Consider the following 20,406-nt stretch of genomic DNA (forward strand, 5'->3'; position numbering starts at 1 on the left):
GAATTTGCTTTTTCCGCTGGAACTAGACGCACCATTTTGATGAAATTTTACCACATCGTACCATTCATGACCCGTCATGTACCAACGCTTGATCAGAACATTAAAAAAACAAAATGGGGATTTAAGGGGCGTAGCCCACCAAAATAGGTGTTTTTGTTTGTCTTATGATTACGTTAATATGATTGTACATGCTGCCCTGTCTCCTCACAACCGCTGAAATTGGTTTAAAATACCTTTAGTCGGTGTAGTATACTGTTGTTATAGCAGGTGAGCACCCAGAGGTACTCTGCCCTATTTTGTTATTGTTCCGCCATGTTGGATGCCAGTTTACCAGCAGATTTTCAGTTTACTCAAATTCAGTACGTAGTTATTGTATAGCCTCGGACAGTTCTCTTGAACAACCCGCGGGGCACGGGGACAGCCGATCGATCTCGCAGGAGCGACCCAGATACCCCCACATCCAGGATGGTGTACCCCAGCTTCACAAAGTCAGGGCCACGACAGAGTTAGAGAGAGACAAAGACGAGACGGAAAGGACCAGTCCATGGGGACCGATCGGCACTCCGACCGTGACCACGCTGTCGTGATGAACCTGTGCAGCAGGGAAGGATGGCGAAGATTTGGCTTGCATTGGGGGTACAACAACCGTGAAGAGGCATCCCCAATTGTTGTCGGTACGTAGTTGGGAGACTTTGTGTGAAATGGTGTTTGACTGCTGTGTTGACGTAGAAATGGACATAATTCATGGAAGGACTGGAAATGGCAAACTGAATCTGCCACAGGAAGAAAAAGAAAAACAGAATGTAGTAAATTACAGAAACAAGTCCAATTGCAAATAAAATATTTCACTAATTATCTAATTCTTACCTTCACCGAAGGTGGGTGAAGCTTATGTTGTCATCCCTGTTTGAAGAGGAAATGTCAAAGTTGTCGATTAATACGGAACAAAATTTGGTTTTTCTCAAAAGAGGAAATGATTGGATTTTGGTGAAACACTATATATATATATATATATATATATATATATCTTATGGACGGATTTGGATGAAACTTGGATTGGACTGGTTGGGTATGTGTGTGACGAGGAAGAATTGATTACATTTTGGTGAAGATTCGAATGCGGATCACAGGATTTGTAAAGTGATTCTTCACCATTGAGTGATGCGCCAAAAAGGATATATAACATATGTCAAAAAGCTTATTTATTTATTGTGTACCTGGTCAAGGCTCGTGGAAAGCGAACACAACATAATAAAGGGAAGCACAACAACAGTAGAGAGCGGACATGGGGACATCTGGTAGGGAGAGGGCTGCGGCGGGGTACATGGTAAACAAGATGGACACTACAGGCGTTTTTAGAAAAGAAAGCGGAATTTGAAAAAGGTGAATTTGGTGTTCAATAACTGAGGTAGAAGAGATCAAGGTTTTGGATGGGGGAAGACAAGAGATGGTGGTGAACGGCTGTTTCAAAGACCTGGAGGGAGGAGTGGGATTGAAGAGAGTGGGGGAGTTTGTTCCAGAGGCGGGAGAAAAGAGGAGTGAAGGTGAGCAGAGAGCCTAGATTTTGGCAATTTAACCATAAGAGGGTTGCAGGCAGATCTTGTGCGACCCGTAGGAATATTTGGGGGACAGAGCCCAGAGAGAGCTGAGGGGGCAAGGCCGGAGAGGAGTCGGTAGAAAGACGGAAAGACCACCAACCTGCCTGCGGTGAGTAAGTGAAAGGCCCTTGGAGTTAACTTCATCGCAGGAGATTCCAATGATTCTGAACCCTTTGGTTGCAACAGCGTGAAGACGAGCTAGGTGTGAAGCAGGTGCACCGGCCCAGAGGGGAGAGCAGTATTCCATTGAGCTGTGGATGAAAGCCTTGTATGTGGTGAGGAGCTCAGGTGTGCCAAGGAAGGACCGCACGACGGAGGATGCCCAGCCGGCGACTGGCTTTGGAGGCCAGATTTGAAATGTGGTTTTATGCCGAAGGTGCCCGGAGGCATTACGTTTTCGGGTTGTCTGTGCGGGCTAAACCTCGTTTTTCTCAGCAACCACATGTCGGATTGAGACGAAACTTTCAGGGTCGGAGTGACGCCCATGCTGAATGTTTTTAGGATAATTGTGATGGCACAGGTCACGTGGTATGGCAGCCATCTTGGGGATTAAGTACAAATAATTTAAAAATTCTTTCTCGGAAATCACTGAATGGAAAAATTTGAAACGTGGCACGTTGTCGAGTACTCCCAATGGGGAAGAAAAGCATGATAATGGTATTGTAACGAATGTGAAAAGTATGGTTTTGTTGTGTTTTAACTGGCCCTCGTAGAGTAAATAAGGTCGAAGGACGTCCCCCTAGTTAATTCCATGAAACCTACACACAGGCCACGATATATCTTTTTAAATAGCTTATTTCCTTATTCTATGTAGGCTAAATATGTGTTTCCCACTAGATTGACTCTGCATTGTATCAAACGAAATAAGCGTAGGCCCCTTTCAATTTCCCCAATCATCTCCGCTCTCCAAAGTTCCTTTCAAAAGCGGTGCGAGTGGTGTTCAATCCCGCAAGCCGCCATTGCCCATGTGCTCATCTCGGAGAAGAGGGGGGTAGGAGCCGCCAACTCACGGGCGTGGCACGTCATGATCAAAGGGGGAATCGGACAGCCCTAACAGCCAACCAGCACCGCGGTGAGCGACCCGGTAGGCGTGCCCTCGCAGCCGGCGGCTTGATTCCGACCCAAGTAATAAAAGCGACTGAAAGGGACTGCTTCGGGAGATGAGAGGAGAAGAGATGACATGAGAGAAGAGGTGAGATGAGAGATGAGAGACGCTCCAAAAAGGAGAGGTACTTGGAGATGAAACAAGCTTTGGAAAGATGCGCTGAGAGGAGGGAGACGGCTCCACCAGAAGGAGAGGAGCAGGTGTGACCGAGCCAGCGCGTGACGTCCACAGCATCAGCAGCGTCGACGCGACCAAGGGTTTTCCCGCCAAAAACGCGAAGAGTGGGAGCTGCTACCTCCAGCCCTGCCGGTTGCAGGGACCTGACCCTGCCTCCCTCTCCAGCAACCCACCTCCGCCATTCCTGCCTGCAATTTCCCCCGTGTAAGTGTGAACGTCGTCTGTCTTAATCGTTGTCCTGGGGTTAAGTAAACTGCATAGATAAGCTAACGATTCACTGTGTGACTGCTTCTTCCATCCATTGCTTGTAAATAACTTTGATCGCTCCTTCTTTTTGCTTGTGTGTATAATAAATCCTGTTATTCCTCCGTACTCTGTCTTCTCTCTTCCTTCTCTTTCGGTCACTTTAGAGGTTTCCAAATTGAATATCTGTCGGGCTAATCGGGGATCCTGTAACGGTCGCGGTTGACCATCCGCTCGGCCCAAAGTAACATCTTGTCCGCGACCCGTAAAAATATCATAGGTGAAGTGCGATACCAGCCAAAAACCATTTGTATTGAAATATTAAATTTGACATCATAGGTCACATGGTTTGGCAGCCATATTGGGTTTAACCGAAAACTCTAAAAAGACCTCCCAAACCACCAAATAAATTGACTCAAAACTTTGTGTCATTGACTCGGCATGGCAATTAAAAGATGACCACGAAAACGGCATTGGTCACATGGTGTGGCAGCCATATTGGATGGAAGGGAAATATTAAATAATTATATCTGAAACCGCTTACCCTATCGATGCGAAATTTTAGAAATATCAACCAGCACCATTGCTGTATATAGTTTGAAAATGATGTCATAGGTCATGTGGTTTGGCAGCCATCATCGATAAAAGAATGAACCTTATCCAATCAACATGAAACTTTACAAACATGATCGCCTACCCATACATATGCAGAGTGTACATATGTCATATGATATGGCAGCCGTATTAGTTTGAAAGCCAATGTGAAAAAAAATCCCTTCTCTGAAACCGCTTCACCGATCAATATGAAACCTGTCATGGCAGGTGAAAATGTGATACCTGAAAACAGCTGAAAGGATTTAAATAAAACGTATATTTTTAGGACCGTGAACGATGGCATCTACCCATTGTGGGACTTTGCGGAGGCATATTGGTGACACAGTCGCATTGCTCTCATTTTGTTTTTCCCCCAGGAAAGATCATGGCAGATAGTGAGACCCAAAAGCCTGAGTGACAGAACGTTTTGGAGAGGATTGTTGAGAAAGTGGATGGGAGGGTTGTCCAGTCGGTCTTTTCGGAGAGACAAAGTGAGAGTGTGGGATTTGTCAGGATTGAAAGACATGTTCCACATGCTACACCATGTGACCCCCACACTATGCTGCCCTGTCTCTTGATGATAACCACACACTTTGCTTTTTTGGGTCTTCGGGGTCTTTTGGGTCCTTGGAGTCTTTTAGGTATTTTAACCGGGAGGACACAGTCGTGTTCAAAGACTGCCCATTGACCCCGCCCCACTCAAATCCCTCCTAAAGCACTACTCAAAGCGTTTAAAACCCACCTTATGGAGGAAGACAGACACACACACACATTGTGTTTATGTGGTACTGAAGCGCGGTGTTACGCGCGCTGCTTGTAAGCAAGGAGGAAGCGGACAACGCGGTAAGTTGTAAGCCTTTATTCCAGAGCTCCACTGTAACACTGGAGCGTTCCGGGCTGTGCGCCCGGTGTATATCCCGCGGCCACGCCTACCCCTCGGGCGTGGCCGCCACCCACTTGGTGCGCGGAATGATGTCTTCGCGCCAGTGAGCTTTCGTGTCCGCCACACGTGCCCCCCCAGAATTCCCGCGCATCTGGAGGGCCAGTTTGCGGGGCAAACGGATGACCCGGCCGAAGCGCCCTCTGGCGTCCGGGGTGCAGGGATGCCAGCTGGGATGCCTCCGGCTGCACCCGGGATGGGCGCAGGCTCAGGGGGGGGGGGGGCGTGCCGGCGGTGCTGGGGGTCCGCCCACCGTGGGGCGGCCCCGACGCGGGGGCCGAGCCACCGGCGGTGGGTGGTCCACGTCGAGGTGGGCCGGCTTGAGGCGGTCTATGGAGACCCGGTCAGGAGTGCCGCCGATGTCCAAGGTGAAATGTTTCACCCCGGTCTCCAGCACGCGGAAAGGCCCGTCGTACGGGGGCCGCAGTGTTGTCCGGTGGGCGTCGTGCCGGACGAAGACGTACTCCGTGGTGCGAAGCTCCGGGGCGACGTGCGTAGGTGGGTGCGCCGTGGGCACCGGGGCGAACCTCTGGGCGGTCTCCTGCAGCGCGGAGCGCTCCTGCGCCGCGGACCATGGTGCCGTGGAGTTAGGGAGGAATTTGCCCGGCACCCGCAGCGGTTGCGGGAAGACCAACTCCGCCGCGGATGCGCGCAGGTCATCCATCCGGAGGCCCAGCAGCACCCAGGGGAGCCTGTCGACCCAGCCGCCGTCGCGGAGGGTCGCCCGGAGCGCGGCCTTCAACGAGCGGTGGAACCGCTCGCACAGGCCATTAGCCTGGGGGTGGTAGGCCGTGGTGCGCTGCAGCTGGACCCCGAGCCCCCGCGCGACCGCCCCCCAGAGCTCCGAGGTGAACTGGGGGCCGCGGTCGGACGAGATGTCCGAGGGGGCGCCGAACCGGGCGACCCAGGTGGCGATGAACGCCTGCGCGACGTCCGCCGTCGTTGAGGCCAAAGGTACGGCCTCCGGCCACCGGGTGGTGCGGTCCATCATGGTCAGGACGTGGGTGAAACCCCACGAGGGGGGCAGAGGTCCCACCAGGTCCACGTGAACGTGGTCAAACCGACGTTCCGGCACCGCAAACGGGGCCAATGGGGCCTGGGTGTGTCGGTGCACCTTTGCGTGCTGGCACGCGAGGCACGTCCTGGCCCAGCCGCGGACGGCCTTCCGGAGGCCATGCCAGACAAACTTGTCGGCGATCAACCTCTGGGAGGCCCTCGTGCCCGGGTGGGACAGGCCGTGGATGGAGTCAAAAATCCGGCGCTGCCAGCCCGCGGGCACGATGGGGCGAGGCCGCCCGAGGGAGACGTCGCACCAGAGGGCCGTGCCCGCTGCCCGCGCCGTTGAATGGCACCTTGGTGACACGGAGGCCCGTAACGGCGGTCCGCAAGGCCTGGACGTCGGTGGTGAGGGCGATCGGTGTGCCGGGTGCGCGAGCATGATGGCGTTAGCCAAGGCGAGCTTTGCGCCCACGAACGCCGCGTCCATCTGCTTGGTCCAGGTGACGTCACCTTTGCCCGGTGTCCCTTGGAGGGCCTCGTGCAAGGGGCGCAGGAGCTGGGCGATGCGGGGCAGGAAACGGTGGTAAAAGTTTACCATGCCCAGGAACTCCTGGAGCCCCCTGATCGTGCGGGGGCGCGGAAACCCCTTCACCGCCTCCACCTTGGCCGGTAGGGGGACGGCCCTGTGCCTGGTGACGCGGTGCCCCAAAAAGTCGATTTCGGCGACACCGAACCGGCACTTGGCGGGGTTCACGATCAGGCCGTGCTGGCCCAGACGTTCGAAGAGCGTGCGGAGATGGTGTAGGTGCTCTTCGTCAGACGCGCTGGCGACGAGGATGTCATCCAGATAGACGTAGACGAAATCCAAGTCGCGCAAGACGCTGTCCATGAGGCGCTGGAACGCCTGAGCCGCATTCTTCAAACCGAAGGGCTTCCGAAGAAATTCGAAAAGACCGAACGGCGTGATGACAGCCGTCTTCGGGATGTCCTCCGGCCTGACGGGGACCTGATGGTAACCGCGTATGAGGTCCACCTTCGAGAAGAAGGACATATTCGCCAAGCGGGCGGAAAGGTCCTGAATATGGGGGACGGGGTAGCGGTCGGGGGTGGTGGCGTCATTGAGACGGCGATAGTCCCCGCACGGTCGCCATCCCCGCCGGGCCCAGTGCTACAGTGACCTCTTGTCAATAAAGACACTTTTGTTTAACCGCGTTGTCCGCTTCCTCCTTGGTAGCAAGTCGCGCGCGTAGCACCGCGCTTCACCCTCGCGCCAGTGATCTTTCGTGTCCGCCACAGTACGGTAGATATGTACACAATATAATATACTTTATTCAGTAAATAATACACAAACCCCGTCCATCCGGAGGGTAACTAACCTGCTGCATCGTGGCAAATAAAGTATACCTGTTTCAGGTAAGAAAGCCCATTGAATCACCTTGATCAAATCCTATTCCACTTTTTAGTTGTCCTTCCTTTCCCCCATTTGTTCTTCGCCTTCGCCTCTTGTTCCCCGAATGCATACGTAGGCCTACCGTACGCAGGAGATGCTCAGGTTGAATCTCTGGGTGGTATAAAGTAAACGCTGCAGGTAAATGTAATATTTACTAATTTTAATAATTTAATAAAAAGAAAAATCCCACTATTGTCTGATCACTGAGGTATTCTTGAAGTTTGACCTCTATTTGTCGGCCATGGCGGTAGAGATGGCAAGACACCTTAGTCTCTCCCAAAGTCGGCTTTTGAAGCACGTTTTGAAGTCCGTATTTATTTTGTAGTGATTGATCGAAATATTTTGTAGCTACAAAAACAGAAACACACTACAAAGGAGTGAATGAATACGGTGGGGTTTTTGTTGTAAAATACTCTAATGATTACAGTACTGTTTTTTCATGTGATCGCAGTTCATCTCGCGAGATTGAAACCACAGATTCATGACTTCGCAGCTCCTCTCGCGAGATTATAACCACAGATTAATTGCTTCGCAGCTCCTCTCGCGAGATTATAACCACAGATTAATTGCTTCGCAGCTCCTCTCGCGAGATTATAAACAGATTTATTGTCGAACAAGGGAAAACATCGAACGTGACCGTGGAAGATATCAGATATGGTGCTCAAAGAAACAGGTGAGTGGTGCCATTTTGGAAACAGAACAGGTGCTCCACGTGACGACCCCGCACTATGCTGCCCTGTCTGTTGATGACCCCGCACGATCACGATGCTGCCCTGTCTGTTGATGACCCCGCACGATCACGATGCTGCCGTGTCTCTTGATGACCCCGCACTATGCTGCCGTGTCTCTTGATGACCCCGCACTATGCTGCCGTGTCTCTTGATGACCCCGCACTATGCTGCCGTGTCTCTTGATGACCCCGCACTATGCTGCCCTGTCTCTTGATGACCCCGCACTATGTTGCCCTGTCTCGATGACCCCGCACTATGCTGCCCTGTCTCTTGATGACCACGCACTATGCTGCCGTGTCTCTTGATGACCACGCACTATGCTGCCCTGTCTCTTGATGACCCCGCACTATGTTGCCCTGTCTCTTGATGACCCCGCACTATGCTGCCCTGTCTTTTGATGACCCCGCACTATGCTGCCCTGTCTCTTGATGACCCCGCACTATGCTGCCCTGTCTCTTGATGACCACGCACTATGCTGCCCTGTCTCTTGATGACCCCGCACTATGCTGCCCTGTCTCTTGATGACCCCGCACTATGCTGCCCTGTCTCTTGATGACCCCGCACTATGCTGCCCTGTCTCTTGATGACCCCGCACTATGCTGCCCTGTCTCTTGATGACCACGCACTATGCTGCCCTGTCTCTTGATGACCCCGCACTATGCTGCCCTGTCTCTTGATGACCCCGCACTATGCTGGCCTGTCTCTTGATGACCACGCACTATGCTGCCCTGTCTCTTGATGACCACGCACTATGCTGCCCTGTCTCTTGATGACCCCGCACTATGCTGCCCTGTCTCTTGATGACCCCGCACTATGCTGCCCTGTCTCTTGATGACCCCGCACTATGCTGCCCTGTCTCTTGATGACCACGCACTATGCTGCCCTGTCTCTTGATGACCACGCACTATGCTGCCCTGTCTCTTGATGACCCTGCACTATGCTGCCCTGTCTCTTGATGACCCCGCACTATGCTGCCCTGTCTCTTGATGACCCCGCACTATGCTGCCCTGTCTCTTGATGACCACGCACTATTCTGCCCTGTCTCTTGATGACCACGCACTATGCTGCCCTGTCTCCCCCGCACTATGCTGCCCTGTCTCTTGATGACCACGCACTATGCTGCCCTGTCTCTTGATGACCCCGCACTATGCTGCCCTGTCTCTTGATGACCCCGCACTATGCTGCCCTGTCTCTTGATGACCACGCACTATGCTGCCCTGTCTCTTGATGACCCCGCACTATGCTGCCCTGTCTCTTGATGACCCCGCACTATGCTGCCCTGTCTCTTGATGACCACGCACTATGCTGCCCTGTCTCTTGATGACCCCGCACTATGCTGCCGTGTCTCTTGATGACCCCGCACTATGCTGCCCTGTCTCTTGATGACCCAGCACTATGCTGCCCTGTCTCTTGATGACCTTGCCCTATGCTGCCCTGTCTCTTGATGACCTTGCCCTATGCTGCCCTGTCTCTTGATGACCTTGCCCTATGCTGCCCTGTCTCTTGATGACTGATGACCTTGCCCTATGCTGTCCTGTCTCAGTGACCTTGCCCTATGCTGCCCTGTTTCTTGATGACCTTTCCTTATGCTGCCCTTTCTCTTGATGACCTTTCCTTATGCTGCCCTGTCTCTTGACGACCTTGATGACCTTTCATTATGCTGCCCTGTCTCTTGATGACGATGACCTTTCCTTATGCTGCCCTGTCTCTTGATGACGATGACCTTTCCTTATGCTGCCCTGTCTCTTGATGACCTTTCCTTATGCTGCCCTGTCTCTTGATGACCTTGATGATCTTGCCCTATGCTGCTCTGTCTCAGTGACCTGGCCCTATGCTGCCCTGTCTCTTGGTGATCTTGCCCTATCTCTTGGTGACCTGGCCCTATGCTGCCCTGTCTCTTGGTGACCTTGCCCTATGCTGCCCTGTCTCTTGGTGATCTTGCCCTATGCTGCCCTGTCTCAGTGACCTGGCCCTATGCTGCCCTGTCTCTTGGTGACCTTGCCCTATGCTGCCCTGTCTCTTGGTGACCTTGCCCTATGCTGCCCTGTCTCTTGATCTTGATGACCTTTCCTTATGCTGCCCAGTCCCTTGATGACCTTTCCTTATGCTGCCCTGTCTCTTGATGACCTTGCCCTATCTTGATGACCTTGCCCTATGCTGCCCTTGCCCTATGCTGACCTGTCTCAGTGACCTTGCCCTATGCTGCCCTGTCTCTTGATGACCCCACACTATGCTGCCCTGTCTCTTGATGACCTTTCCTTATGCTGCCCTGTCTCGATGACCTTTCCTTATGCTGCCCTGTCTTGATGACCTTGACCTCACTATGTTGCCCTGTCTCTTGACCCCACACTATGCTGCCATCTTGATGACCTTTATGACCCCACACTATGCTGCCCTGTCTCTTGATGACCCTGCACGATGCTGCGCTGTCTGACCTTGATGACCCCGCACTATGCTGCCCTGTCTCTTGATGACCTTGATGACGCCACACAATGTTGCGCTGTCTTGATGACCTTGATGCCACACAATGCTGCGCTGTCTTGATGACCTTAACCCTGCACTATGCTGCCCTGTCTCTTGATGACCTTGATCCCGCACGATGCTGCCCTGTCTCTTGATGACCCCACACTATGCTGCCCTGTCTCTTGATGACCCCACACGATGCTGCGCTGTCTTGATGACCCTGCACGATGCTGACCCTGCACGATGTCTTGATGACCTTAACCATGCACGATGCTGCCCTGTCTTTTGACCCCACACTATGCTGCCCTGTCTTGATGACCTTGCCCTCCCTGTCTATTCCTACTTGTGCAGGACGGGAGGTGTGGGTGGCCGGCTTATTAGGGGCCGCGCTTGGTGCTGGCAGTTTGGCATTTGGGCTTCTCGCGATGCGTTGTCTCCGGGGTTCGGCCAAATGTTGCCGAGTGAACCCAGGGGTACAGAAAGATTGTGATAAAGTGGTGCACAGTATGGATACTACGGACCTCGGGAAAAAGACCGCTTTCTGCCGGTGTTGGCGCTCGCAAAAGGTACTCTGCAGATGTTTGGCTGTAAGAATAATCTTCGTATTATATATACAAGTGGGGCTGAGGTTGGCAAGTGGAGTGGGAGTAATGGGCGTTAGTGTGGGGAAGTGAGTTGGGTGAGGGGTGAAGGCGAGGATTAGTTGAGGGAGGGGGTTGGGAGGTGATTGAGAGAGAGAGTGAGAGTCCTTTTTTCTTTTTTGGAGGAGGAGGGAGTGTAAGACTGTTGGGGGAGCGGAAGGTGAGTGTTGGGGGAGCGGAAGGTGAGTGTTGGGGGAGCGGAAGGTGAGTGTTGGGGGAGCGGAAGGTGAGTGTTGGGGGAGCGGAAGGTGAGTGTTGGGGGAGCGGAAGGTGAGTGTTGGGGGAGCGGAAGGTGAGTGTTGGGGGAGCAGAAGGTGAGTGTTGGGGGAGCGGAAGGTGAGTGTTGGGGGAGCGGAAGGTGAGTGTTGGGGGAGCGGAAGGTGAGTGTTGGGGGAGCGGAAGGTGAGTGTTGGGGGAGCGGAAGGTGAGTGTTGGGGGAGCGGAAGGTGAGTGTTGGGGGAGCGGAAGGTGAGTGTTGGGGGAGCGGAAGGTGAGAGTGTTGGGGGAGCGGAAGGTGAGAGTGTTGGGGGAGCGGAAGGTAAGAGTGTTTGACGAGTTGGGGTTGGAGGAGTTCAACCTTTATCATTAAGTTTGCTTTTCTCTCTCTGTATACAACAGCGAAGCTCAGGGAAGAAAAGGTTCAATGGGGAAGCCAGCCAGGTTACAATTGAGCACAACCAGCAAGGGAATAGTAAACAGGAAGAGAGGAGGGGAGGAAACCCTAAACCCAGCAAGTGGGTTAGGTTAGGGAGGATTAACAGAGGTAATACAGATGATGGATCAGGATGGGGGAGGACAGTTGGCGGTGCACTGTCTGCTTGATGGCCTGGAGAGAAGAGTGGCAAAGAACAGCCTCTGGATGGTGGTTTCATAGATGGGAGACGTGAGGAATAAAAGGGTTGAAGTGTTCAATCAGCTGAGAATTTGTAAGTTTCACCAGGAGGGGTTACTGCAAGAATGTGCGCACCTGGGAGTTGCTGGAGGGTTGGACGCCTAAGCGCAGAGGGAGCAATATCGGAGAATAGACTTGGGGGGAAATAAACAGAGGAGACGAACGACCCACCTGCTATGTGAAAGCACCAGACCTTGTGCTTCGGCCTAATGAGATTCCACTAATGTTGAGATTTAGATCCCACATATGCCACAAGAGACAGATATGATGCTGGGGTGCCAGCCCGTATGGGAAAGCAGAGCTACGGACAAAGACAAAGAAACATGAAAGCCCGCTTGGAGTTTGCAAAAAAGCACCTAAAGGACTCAGACTGTGAGAAATAGGATTCTGTGGGCTTTCATGTGTCTTTCACTGAGGAGAGGCTTCCGTCTGGCAACTCTGCCATAAAGCCCAGATCGGTGGAGTGTTGCAGTGATGGTTGTCCTTCTGGAAGTTTCTCCCATCTCCACACAGGATCTCTGGTGCTCAGCCAGAGTGACCATCGGGTTCTTGGTCACCTCTCTTACCAAGGCCCTTCTCCCCCGATTGCTCAGTTTGGCCGGGCGGCCAGCTCTGGGAAGAGTCCTGGTTGTTCCAAACTTCTTCCATTTAAGAATTATGGAGGCCACTGCGCTCTTGGGAACCTTCAATGCAGCAGAGATTTTTTTGTGGGCTTCTCCAGATCTGTGCCTCGACACAATCCTGTCTCTGAGCTCTGCAAGCAGTTCCTTCGACCTCATGGCTTGGTTTTTGCTCTGATATGCATTGTCAGCTGTGAGACCTTATATAGACAGGTGTGTGCCTTTCCAGATCATATCCAATCAATTGAATTTACCACAGGTGGACTCCAATCAAGGTGTCGAAACATCTCAAAGATGATCAAGAGAAATGGGAGGCACCTGAGCTAAATTTCAAGTGTCATAGCAAAGGGTATGAATACTTATGTGAATGTGATATTTCAGTTTTTTCTTTTTAATAAATTTGTAAAACTTTCTAAAATCCTGTTTTCTCTTTGTCATTATGGGGCATTGAGTGTAGATTGATGAGGGAAAAATGAACTTAAACGATTTCAGCATAAGGCTGCAACATAAAATGTGAAAAAGTGAAAGGGTCTGAATACTTTCTGAATGCACTGTATATTGAAGACACCACAGTTCTTCTGATTAGGGCTAGGAAAAGACAGAAGGTGGTCGATGGTCTCCCAAGTGGACAATGCTTCCTGAAGCAGCAAAAGATTGTGGGAACTGATAAAATGCAACTGGAAAAAACGTTTTCCTGGAAGGTGTAGATGGTCCAAAACAAAGCTAAGATGCACACAGGGGTGCTTTGGTGCTGGACCACGTGTGCAGGAGCACCAATCAGAAGAATCTCGATGAAGATGTTGAATAAAACGATTTGTTGTGACAACATACCCAAGGTTTTGTGGTTAACATTGAGTAGATTGATCTCAAACAAGCAGATTATGAAAACTCCATGATTGTGTGTTTAAACAGAATTTATAATGCTGTTTGTTATCATTTGTTTGTTACCTTTGGATGGTAACGGTGTTGTGCTGCTCTGAAAACAGGAATTGTCCCTGAGAATTTGTTTCCCTATTTTATTTTATTTTTGAATCGGCAAAATTTAAAACGCGAACATACAAACCTTCATGCTTTCTGCTTTGTCCCTAGTTCCCCATGTGTGACGGCACCCACAACACTTACAACGAAGAGAGCGGAGACAACGTTGGTCCTCTGATCATTACACAACAAAGCAGCTCTTAAAAGGCCTAGCTAGACTAGCACAAGTTGTGCTTGTGAGTGATTAAACATCTAATTGTACTAGATTCTGTGTTCGGAAGGTTTCACGAATACGATATTGGGTTTTGTTCTTTTCCTTTCCTCAAAAGTAATTTTAAAATGAGATGATTGTGCAAATCATTTATTTGTGAAATCGATAGCCTCGATAAATAAAAGATTTAAAGTACATTTTGACTTTCCTGCCAATGACATTGATGACTATCATCTTCACTTCAAGCAAACTTGTGATGGAGATGTGGATAACACGTACACCCTCTCAAATGAGAGCAGAATATGTTTAACTAACACGGGGTTTTGGTTAATCGTCGAACCCAGTGAGTTGCGAGGCTGGGGGAAATCGCCATTCATCCTCGGACAGAGAGTCGGCGAGTCGAGAAAGCGAGCGCAGTTGAGAACAAACTTGCTCTGCAGGGTGGAGGGTGAAGGAGTGGAGGCTCGGTTAAAAAAAATGTTTTTATTATGAATAAATGTTTTAATAAGGTGAAAAATAAATCGAACAAAGGGATTTGTGATTATAATGAGTAAAGACCAATGAGGTGAGGGAGCAAAAACAACGAGGACAAATAAAAATGTGGAGTGATGAAACGAACAGTGGCAAAGATAACGAGGGGAAACAAAAACGTGGAACGATGAAACTGGAACAGCGGCGAAGACGAGGACAAACAAAAACGTGGAATGATGAAAATGGAGGAGCGGCAAAGATAATTTAGGGGGAAACAAAAATGTGGAACGATGAAAATGGAGGAGCGGCAAAGATAACGAGGACAAACCAAAACGTGGAATGATGAAAATGGAGGAGCGGCAAATATAAACAAAAATGTGGAACGATGAAAATGGAGGAGCGGCAAATATAAACAAAAATGTGGAACAATGAAAATGGAGGAGCGGCAAAGATAACGAAGACAAACCAAAACGTGGAATGATGAAAATGGAGAAGCGGCAAATATAAACAAAAATGTGGAACGATGAAAATGGAGGAGCGGCAAAGATAACGAGGACAAACCAAAACGTGTAATGATGAAAATGGAGGAGCGGCAAATATAAACAAAAATGTGGAACGATGAAAATGGAGGAGCGGCAAAGATAACGAGGACAAACCAAAACGTGCAACGATGAAAATGGAGGAGCGGCAAAGATAACGAGGACAAACCAAAACGTGGAATGATGAAAATGGAGGAGCGGCAAATATAAACAAAAATGTGGAACGATGAAAATGGAGGAGCGGCAAAGATAACGAGGACAAACCAAAACGTGCAACGATGAAAATGGAGGAGCGGCAAAGATAACGAGGACAAACCAAAACGTGGAATGATGAAAATGGAGGAGCGGCAAAGGCAACGAGGACAAACAAAAATGTGGAACGATGAAAATGGAGGAGCGGCAAAGATAACGAGGACAAACCAAAACGTGGAACGATGAAAATGGAGGAGCGGCAAAGATAACGAGGACAAACAAAAATGTGGAACGATGAAAATGGAGGAGCGGCAAACATAACGAGGACAAACCAAAACGTGGAATGATGAGAATGGAGGAGCGGCAAATATAAACAAAAATGTGGAACAATGAAAATGGAGGAGCAGCAAAGATAACGAGGACAAACCAAAACGTGGAATGATGAAAATGGAGGAGCGGCAAATATAAACAAAAATGTGGGACAATGAAAATGGAGGAGCGGCAAAGATAACGAGGGGAAATAAAAACGTGCAATGATGAAAATGGACGAGGGGCAAAGATAAGCACCTCTCTTCATTTCCCGCTGGTTGTGCGCTATCTCGTACTTGAAGAAGAGTTCACATAACACCTTGGCGCGGTCTGGACACAAGAAACACCATGATCCCATGATCAATCACATCATCCCATGATCAATCACATCAGCCCATGATCAATCACATCAGCCCATGATAAATCACATCATCCCATGATCAATCACATCATCCCATGATCAATCAATCACATCATCCCATGATCAATCAATCACATCATCCCATGATCAATCACATCATCCCATGATCAATCACATCATCCCATGATCATTCACATCATCCCATGATCAATCAATCAATCACATCATCCCATGATCAACTAGAACGGGCACTCGGTAGAGCGCATACCTTCGCCGCAGCTACTGTTCTGTACTTGGCATGGGAGTGTAGGGAACAGAACAGTGAACAGTTTGGTGCTGATTTCATGCAAATCGGATAAGAATTGACCGAGTTATGACAAACAAGATCGGGCATTGAATTCTGAACATTTTGGCATTAGTTGCATGCCAATTGGATAAAAATTGACCGCGCTATGGTAAAAATACGATTTTGACCTTTTCGTGACCTTGACCTTGACCTTTGACCCGATTGCTCCCAAAATCTAATCAAATGTGTCCCGTATAATAACCAATCATCCCACCAAATTTCATGCAATTCGGTTGAATACTTTTTGAGTTATGCGAATAACATACACACACACACACACACACAGACATACAAATAAATACACAGCGATCAAAACATAACCTTCCGCTTTTGCGAAGGTAATCAATCACATCATCCCATGATCATTCACATCATCCCATGATCAATCAATCACATCATCCCATGATCAATCAATCACATCATCCCATGATCAATCGATCGCATCATCCCATGATCAATCAATCACATCATCCCATGATCAATCGCATCATCCCATGATCAATCAATCACATCATCCCATGATCAATCAATCAAATCATCCCATGATCAATCACATCATCCCATGATCAATCAATCACATCATCCCATGATCAATCAAATCATCCCATGATCAATCAATCACATCATCCCATGATCAATTAATCACATCATCCCATGATCAATCACATCATCCCATGATCAATCAATCGCATCATCCCATGATCAATCAAGCACATCATCCCATGATCAATCGCATCATCCCATGATCAATTAATCACATCATCCCATGATCAATCAATCACATCATCCCATGATCAATTAATCACATCATCCCATGATCAATTAATCACATCATCCCATGATCAATCAATCACATCATCCCATGATCAATTAATCACATCATCCCATGATCAATTAATCACATCATCCCATGATCAATCAATCGCATCATCCCATGATCAATCACATCATCCCATGATCAATCACATCATCCCATGATCAATCACATCATCCCATGATCAATCACATCATCCCATGATCAATCAATCACATCATCCCATGATCAATCACATCATCCCATGATCAATCAATCACATCATCCCATGATCAATCACATCATCCCATGATCAATCACATCATCCCATGATCAATCACATCATCCCATGATCAATCAATCACATCATCGCATGATCAATGATCGCTAAGACAGCTCTTTCTCAGGAATATAAAACAATCGATTGAACTTTAACTTGAATGAAAATCGAATCTAAGATTTTATTATAATTTACAACTTGGATTTACAAAGCAAATACTTTTTCATTTGAAGGTTTCAATCCAAGCAATGTTTTGTTTATACATTTCATGACAAGGAGTTCCAAAATCACATCATGAATCAATAAATAAATAAATATTATACTTACAACTGTTTCAGTTACTACGGTGTTCCACACTACATTGCACTACTCCAATCCCACCTCCACCTCCACACTGCACTACTCCAATCCCACCACCACCACCACCTCCACACTGCACTACTCCAATCCCACCACCACCTCCACACTGCACTACTCCAATCCCACCACCACCTCCTCCACACTGCACTACTCCAATCCCACCAACTCCACCTCCACACTGCACTACTCCAATCCCACCACCACCACCACTTCCACACTGCTCTACTCCAATCCCACCACCACCTCCACACTGCTCTACTCCAATCCCACCACCACCACCTCCACACTGCTCTACTCCACCACCACCACCTCCACACTGCACTACTCCAATCTCACCACCACCTCCACACTGCTCTACTCCACCACCACAACCTCCACACTGCTCTACTCCAATCCTACCACCACCACCTCCACACTGCTCTACTCCAATCCCACCACCTCCACACTGCTCTACTCCAATCCCACCACCACCACCTCCACACTGCTCTACTCCAATCCCACCACCACCACCTCCACACTGCTGTACTCCAATCCCACCACCACCTCCACACTGCTCCACTCCAATCCCACCACCACCTCCACACTGCACTACTCCAATACCACCACCACCACCTCCACACTGCTCTACTCCAATCCTACCACCACCACCTCCACACTGCTCTACTCCAATCCCACCACCACCACCTCCACACTGCTCTACTCCAATCCCACCACCACCACCTCCACACTGCTCTACTCCAATCCCACCACCACCACCTCCACACTGCTCTACTCCAATCCTACCACCACCACCTCCACACTGCTCTACTCCAATCCCACAACCACCACCTCCACACTGCTCTACTCCAATCCCACCACCACCACCACCTCCACACTGCTCTACTCCAATCCTACCACCACCACCTCCGCACTGCTCTACTCCAATCCCACCACCACCTCCACACTGCCCTACTCCAATCCTACCACCACCACCACCACACTGCTCTACTCCAATCCCACCACCACCACCACACTGCCCTACTCCAATCCCACCACCACTTCTACACTGCTTTACTCCATTCGCACCACCACCTCAACTCTCATGATTCACCTCACCCATTCTTACTGTTTCTCCTCATTTATTCACCTCACCCATCGTTACTGTTTCTCCCGCATGATTCACCTCACACATCATCCTCACTATTTCTCCCTCATGATTCTCCTCACCCATCCGTACTGTTTCTCTCATGATTCGCCTCACACATCCTTACTGTTTCTCACTCATGATTCACCTCACCCATCCTTACTGTTTCTCACTCATGATTCACCTCACACATCCGTACTGTTTCTCACTCATGATTCGCCTCACACATCCTTACTGTTTCTCACTCATGATTTTTCACCTCACCCATCCTCACTATTTCTCCCTCATGACTCACCTCACCCATCCTTACTGTTTCTCCCTCATGATTCACCTCACACATCCTTACTGTTTCTCACTCATGATTCGCCTCACACATCCTTACTGTTTCTCACTCATGATTCACCTCACCCATCCTCACTATTTCTCCCTCATGATTCGCCTCACCCATCCTTACTGTTTCTCACTCATGATTCGCCTCACACATCCGTACTGTTTCTCACTCATGATTCGCCTCACACATCCTTACTGTTTCTCCCTCATGATTCGCCTCACACATCCGTACTGTTTCTCCCTCATGATTCGCCTCACACATCCGTACTGTTTCTCCCTCATGATTTGCCTCACACATCCGTACTGTTTCTCCCTCATGATTCGCCTCACACATCCTTACTGTTTCTCCCTCATGATTCGCCTCACACATCCTTACTGTTTCTCCCTCATGATTCACCTCACACATCCTCACTATTTCTCCCTCATGACTCACCTCACCCATTCTTACTGTTTCTCATGATTCACCTCACACATCCTTACTGCTGACCAATAGTTTCATCGCTACTTTATCTCACACATGTCACACCCACACTAACCCCGTTGCTCACCATTCTCACCAACCACTCCGGCCTTGACACGTCCCGACCCCTCAACCTCGGCCATAACAAATCAGCACTTTCGGTTCTGGATCTTGAGCTGAGATGGTGCGGATGGAGGAAGAGAGAATGGCGAACAGAGCGGATTGGTTAAGGGAACAAGGTGGGAGGTGAAGAGGTAGACCGCGGTTATCAGTAAGGAGGAAGCGGCTGGAGAGGAGAAAGACGTGGTGGACAGAAGGGGAGTGGACGAGAATCGTGATCCAGGGAAGGAACCTGGTGTCGGCTTCTTCTTCTTTTGCGTTTTGGTATTAATGGCGTTTTTCGAGCCGCGATGTTCTATATGCGCCACGCACCTAAAACTACCTGGAGCAAACAAGCATGGCCATTTTATATTTTGTCCCTTTCCAAAAAAAAATGTTTTTTTAACTGATTTGTGTAGTTGAAGGTGCTTTCGGCTTAGTCGGTAAAGTGTTTCCGGTACACTCAACCATGTGATCCCCAATTATTAGGCAGAGCCGAAAAGGCGCCATCTTGGTTCGCCGTACCGAGGATATTGTGTGAGAATGTGTATTAAATTTCTGGGATCTTCCACCGTTCGATCTTCCACCTTACATCCCATCGGGTGACCCCATATCCTATGTAAATGTGAGTTTCGAGCATAATATCTGAGCCTGTACTGTAGGAGATTGTTCGGTCTCTTCAAGCAGCTTCATTGATTCAAAGCGCTCAAGCAAGCACTCCAACGGAACGGAGCGCTCGGCACTGATTAACAACATGGCGATCACCATGAAAACGATGACATCGTGGGACACGAGAAAATGGTGTCGGGATCCCAAATTAATTTATTGTGTTAGCAGCGGCTACAGAGAGAAGGAGGAAGAGGGAAATAAAAATAAATAAATTTGGATTCAGAAGAGGAAACCCTACCAGGACCCAACCAGAACCCAACCAGGACCCGACCAGCACCCGACCAGCACCCTACCAAGACCAAACCAGGACCCTACCAGTACCCAACCAGGACCCTACCAGGACCCAACCAGAACCCAACCAGGACCCGACCAGCACCCAACCAGGACCCTACCAAGACCAAACCAGGACCCTACCAGTACCCAACCAGGACC

General features: G+C 49.5%; 1 protein-coding gene and 1 long non-coding RNA gene across 2 annotated transcripts; one reads left to right on the top strand and one right to left on the bottom strand.

The window, feature by feature from the left end:
- Window positions 1-7,553: 7,553 nt before the first annotated feature.
- LOC137438548 (CDGSH iron-sulfur domain-containing protein 1-like) lies at window positions 7,554-13,839 on the top strand. The gene is made up of 3 exons (XM_068133686.2): window positions 7,554-7,779; window positions 10,652-10,866; window positions 13,543-13,839. Exons 1-3 carry the CDS (start codon window positions 7,761-7,763, stop codon window positions 13,633-13,635), a joined length of 327 nt encoding a protein of 108 aa, XP_067989787.1. The 5' UTR covers window positions 7,554-7,760; the 3' UTR covers window positions 13,636-13,839.
- Window positions 13,777-19,589, bottom strand: LOC137438550 (uncharacterized). The gene is made up of 3 exons (XR_010986741.2): window positions 19,295-19,589; window positions 15,412-15,483; window positions 13,777-14,076 (listed from the first exon to the last, which is right to left on the bottom strand). It is a non-coding gene; the product is annotated as an uncharacterized LOC137438550 (long non-coding RNA).
- Window positions 19,590-20,406: the final 817 nt, after the last annotated feature.

Source organism: Myxine glutinosa, chromosome 13 (assembly GCF_964187855.1).
Source record: "Myxine glutinosa chromosome 13, kmMyxGlut1.1, whole genome shotgun sequence".
NCBI lineage: Eukaryota > Metazoa > Chordata > Myxini > Myxiniformes > Myxinidae > Myxine > Myxine glutinosa.